Here is a 5581-nt window from a genome sequence, read left to right on the forward strand (position 1 = left end):
TAATAATTAAATTACTTATAAATAACTACAGACTGATATGTAGAGCCTATATAAGAAAACTGGTAAACTGATAGCCACATAGCCACTGATTATCTGCCCTTACATTATTATAATATATTAATATAAATTAATTAGTAGTATTACCTTTGCTATTATTTAACTTAAAGATTGAATTATAATTATAATCTAACTAAACATTTAAAGTTAATTATCTCGTTCTCAAGTGTTAAACCGAACCAAAGTTAAGTTTACTACCTAAATGTGTAAGAAGTTTTACTGATTTATAGTGACCAGTCTAAATAATAAAAGCTTCTTAAGTATTTTTTAAAAATGTTTTATTTCTTTAAAAAAACCATAAATTGCTGGATGGATAGATAGATAGATAACACTTTATTGCACCAAAAATACATTGCGCTGGATCCGCGCTGGATCCAGCTGGAATGATGTTGGTCCAGCAAAAATCCAGCTGGATTGAAAACACTGCTGGATTGCAATCCCTAGTCATGTGGTACCAGTTTCGGCCTATAAAGACCAGCAGCCGGCTCGGGCTGTAAATGCTATCAGTGAAGTTTTCGGCAGCCGAACTTTCGAAGAAGCGTAGAAAATGCTTCGGAGACGACAGCGAGTTGAATACCACTAGTTAACTGGGGAACAAGACCGTATCCTGAAGCTGTGAGACTTCGGTGTGTCGAGCCGTACAGTTGCCATGCGTGTCAGGATCGACGTGAATATCATCTAACTAGGTGTGACAAAATGGACACAGGAACATCTGCAAACACGCCGAAGAGGGAGTGGATAACTGGCACACGACAGAGCGCACAGACCGGCACATTCACCGAAAAGGCGGCTTCGAATGTCGACGTCAACGGGTGCATCTGCGTCCACCCAAACCATTCGCAACAGATTGCATAAAGTCGGGCTGTACGCACGGCTACCATTAATTAACCTCTTGACACAGGGCTGCACGTCTGGCGTGGTGTCGTTGTCATCGTAACTGGACTACTGAATGGCATCGAGTATTGTTTATAGATGAATCCCGCTTCTGTGCGAGTCTATGAAGGAATGACGGCTGTGGATGGAGTGGTGATATCCCGGAGAATGCCACGAGCCAACTCTTTTCACCGAGTGTCACACCAGCCCACACCGGGCATCATGGTTTGGGGAGGAATCATTTTCAATTAGCGGACAGCACTGGTGCACATTTCCGGTACTCTGACAGCGGACCAGTACATCACACAAAATGTTGGGCCTGCGGTTCGACCACTGATGCAGGCAGCACCCGACACAGTGTTCCAGGAAGACTTAGACCTACCACACGTCGCATGGTAAACTTTCACCAGCATGAATGGAATTCACATCCTTTCCTGGCCGGCAGCCTCGCCGGATCCCTCTCCCATCGAACACTTGTGGGACCTCATCCGACGTGAGATACACCGGGGAACACCGCCACACACCGTAAATGACATGTGTGCTGCAACGGACACAGCTTGGCAAGGATACCTCAGGTAATCATTAATCGCCATTTATAGTATGCCTCACCATATAACAGCCCGTCATATTCGTTATTGAATAAACAGGTATCTGTTGCATATTTTTGCTTCTTTTTTTAATCATTTGTATATCTCTATCACCTCTACCGGTCCTGCAATGTGCAGTGAATACGCGCATTCCTTCGTGGTGTTGCGATTTCACTTTTGAGGCGTATAGGGTATCAAACAGCCTTCTTTGAAAAGAAATCCTCATTCATCAAAAATAAAAAAAGAATTAGCAAATATCATCTGTTATTAGAAAGAGTACTTGATAGGATGAAAATGGCTAATAATGTAACAATTTTTAACATGTTTATCATTATACTATTTTGAATTACACAATATCAGTTTTTAATAAATAAATAAAAAACCAGTAAAAAAATTTTATTACAACTTTCTTTCCCAGTGAAGACATCTTGAAAGTGAAGAAATTATAAAATATCATATAATCACAAATGGCCACACAGTAATGGCGTCATTAATATGAATGACAGCATTACTGTGTGGCATGGCGTTATCACCTCGGTTATCGGGATAATTTCGTCATTGTGTAGGTTTTTATAATTAATTATAACCACTGTACTATCAATCTGTACATTAGGCTTATCAATAAGGTATGATATAAAGCAATTTAAACCTTGTAGCTTTCATTTCTTTAAGAATTTAATTTATTATCAGTAATCATTCACAATCTGTAGTGATAATTTCCTTAAAGCCATGGAGTCTACCCTATTATAATTATTAAAAATATTATAAAATGCTTATTTTAGTGAAAAATGAAAAATATAATGCAAGAAATATTTTCACAGTTCGAGTTACAAATAAAATTTAAGATATGTAATCGGACTCCCAGAAGAATGTGTTGCAAAACATACTTCTCAAATGGAGAATAACTGTTTATTCCGTTAGTTGATTTTGCTATAAAAGATTTCAGAACAAATAATCAATTGAAATTTTATATTAAATTTATTTCTTTAGTATTTAAAATCAATACAAAATTCTCATAAATTCTCAAAATTCTCATAACATTCACAACTATTATATCATTAATTCGTAAGTTTTTATAGAAACAGTTTGATTATTTTAAATAATTGTTGTAAATAATCACTTTCCTAAATTCGTCGCATTTTCATTTCCACTATCGGAATAGAGTAATAATATCCTTTCCATTTATACCAAATCACTCCACTACCAAGTGATTTATGAGAACCATCCAGATAAAGACCATTCAAATTAGAAGAATGGCAGTCATAGTACCACCACGCTCCTTTGTATAAACGTGCACAGTTACTTTGTGAATAATCGTTATCCCTATCTTTCGCAGTAAACAACAAATTATTATGGTCAGATAATGAATCGCCTAGAAGAAATTAAGATAATTACGTCACATTGCAAGTTACTTAATAAAACAAAAATTCAAAAAGTAATTCACCGGCATTTCCACTGTAACCAGAAACATGTAGTCTGTATTGCTGTCTTTCGTTTTCGATCCAGAAATCGTTGTATAATGCATAAACTTCGTTACCTTCTTCGTCTTTCATGTCGATTCTAAGAGAATAGTTTCCTTGATTTGTTAAGGAAAAAATTCTTTCATTTCCTGCAATAAGGCATCCATTTTTAATATAAACCCACTTTTAAAATTACCATTGTTATGTGTTATTTTAATGCTTTACCTAACCAAAACTCTCTCATTAAATGACCAAATCCAACACTATAATCAGACCAGGTCCCATCAAAATAATTTTTTGGAGAATTAAATTTTCCTCTTCTTTGAAAAACCTAAAAAATTTTCAAAAAATCAATATTTTGATTTACTGTAAAGTAAATCATACAGAACGTTACGTACGGTCCAACCTCCCTCATCAGTTTCCATATCACAATAAACAAGAAAACTACCATAGATTTGCCAGTTTAGTGGCCAAATTCTGTAAACTCCAGATTTAATAATACCATTATTTCGAATTTCGGAACAATCTCTGGGACCGAGATGATAATTAACAGTTTGTTGCGGTCTTGTTGAACCTCCTAGAATTAATCATTTCGGTAATTTAAATGTACAGTACTTAAATAATTTCATACGTACCATTATCAGGAACATTTGTTATGCACATTTTTAAGTTCGATAAGGTGCAAGAATTCTCTGAGCATGTAGAACAGAAGATAAATTCTGGATACCAGAACAAAATGGCATACAAGAACACATAGATTGATGTTCGCATCTTCGAAATGCAATAATTTAAATTTATATCTTTTACAGAACAAAACATTTTCTGATAATTTTATTTTATCATATATTAATTAATCAACTTATCAAAATGACAACATTGCAAAAATCTTATTATTTATTATTTTAATATCTTCGCAACGTCATCATTTTCTTTTGTATTTTTATTTTCTGTATTTAAATATTTCATACGTTTGCATAAATTATGTCTAATTTTCATATAACTACTTAGAAAATTTATATATTCATTAATTAAGTCATTTCATAAAATTTCTTTGTAATATGTTGTGGGATGTTTTTGAATTACAGGTAGGCCTCATACAACGCGGTAGATACGTTCCTTGAAAATACCGCGTTGTGGGAAATCGCGTTATAGGAGACACCAACTTAATACAAAAACTGGGATTCAGTTCTAAAAAGAGAAAAACTGCCTTTTATGGTGTAACATTTTCGTCATTTTTTAAATTTATGTACATAAAAAGCTTAAATAAAATTCAACATCATATAAAAACTAAAAAGATTATGATTTCAAGTCAAAATCAAAAAGAAACATAATGTTATGCTCAAATTCAGTTCTCATCGTCACTTATAGTTGTTCGAGAATGTTTGACTGGCCTTATTTCAAGATCTGAGCTTGTTCCATCAAGTTCCGCTGCACTTATGTGATCCGTTGCGATTTTTCTGTTATGTGAAAGATAATTCGTTTCTAAATACCCTAAACCGCGTTGTAAGAAAATTTCCGCTTTTTTCCAAACGCGTTGGAGCGAAAACGCGTTGTAAAGGTACCGCGTTGTAGGAGGCCTACCTGTACATTGTAAAAATAATATATCACTTAAATGTTTTTCGAAAAAAAAGCAACTTCTATTGAAATTTCAGAAAAACATATATGGAAGTAACTTGCTATAATTGCAAATAATTTATATTACAACCAGGGCCGGATTATCGAATAGGCAAAGTAGACAAATGTCTAGGGCCCGTAATTCGGAGGGGCCCGGCTTCAGTGCAGAAGATTTCTCTGTTTCAACGGGAGTTAAAAATTATTTAAGGAATTCGACAGGACAGAAAAGGCTGTATTTAACAATTTCTACTAAGCTCCGCTCGACTAGCCATTACCTAAAAAAAAAAAGAAGGTCAACAGCCACCCGTGCGTCAGAAGTAATGTACGCCACGAGATCTCTCGCACCATCTAGAAATATTCCTGGGGCCGCCTCTCGTGATAGTACTGATGTATGGTTATGATTTATTTCCTAAATCTAAACTTATACGTCGCGACATCGCATATTCGATATAGCGTTCAAGTTGCTCGAGTGCGAAGATATTACAATTCATTTGTGTTTTATAAAAGAGTTAAAAAGGGTGACACTACGGTGTGACTTGGGGTGACACCACGATATCCGCACCGGGTGTCACCCATGCTAGCTACGCTAATGTCACATTATATAAGATTTGTTTAGAAGCAACTTATTTAAATGGGGCCCCAATTTAAATTTTGTCTAGGGCCCGCTAGAGGCTTAATCAGGCGCTGATTACAACAAACAACAGTAATAGCTGCTTTTAATAAAATTTTGCATTTTCCCCATGATTTTTCCAAAGAATTAAAAATAATTGTAATTTATATAATACCAGTTCTATCATCATTTTCCAATTTAATACTTTTGATTATGTAACAAAATAATTTCTGATTAAATTTTTTCCGGCTTATTAATACTAATAAATTTTACAAATTTTATGAAAAGAACAATTTAATAAATTTATACTTCTCTAACGGATTTATTAATAAAAACTAATAAATTTTCTTTTTAATACATTTTAATTATCTTAATAACTT

General features: G+C 34.4%; 1 protein-coding gene across 1 annotated transcript; it reads right to left on the reverse strand.

The window, feature by feature from the left end:
- Positions 1–2607: 2607 nt before the first annotated feature.
- Positions 2608–3895, reverse strand: LOC136979524 (techylectin-5A-like). Its single transcript, XM_067275527.1, has 5 exons — positions 3613–3895; positions 3376–3554; positions 3203–3308; positions 2962–3126; positions 2608–2889 (listed from the first exon to the last, which is right to left on the reverse strand). The coding sequence occupies exons 1-5, from the start codon at positions 3794–3796 to the stop codon at positions 2642–2644; spliced, it is 882 nt and encodes a 293-aa protein (XP_067131628.1). The 5' UTR covers positions 3797–3895; the 3' UTR covers positions 2608–2641.
- Positions 3896–5581: the final 1686 nt, after the last annotated feature.

This window comes from Centruroides vittatus, unplaced genomic scaffold, assembly GCF_030686945.1.
Source record: "Centruroides vittatus isolate TY-2023 unplaced genomic scaffold, ASM3068694v2 contig_628, whole genome shotgun sequence".
In the NCBI taxonomy this organism is placed as follows: domain Eukaryota; kingdom Metazoa; phylum Arthropoda; class Arachnida; order Scorpiones; family Buthidae; genus Centruroides; species Centruroides vittatus.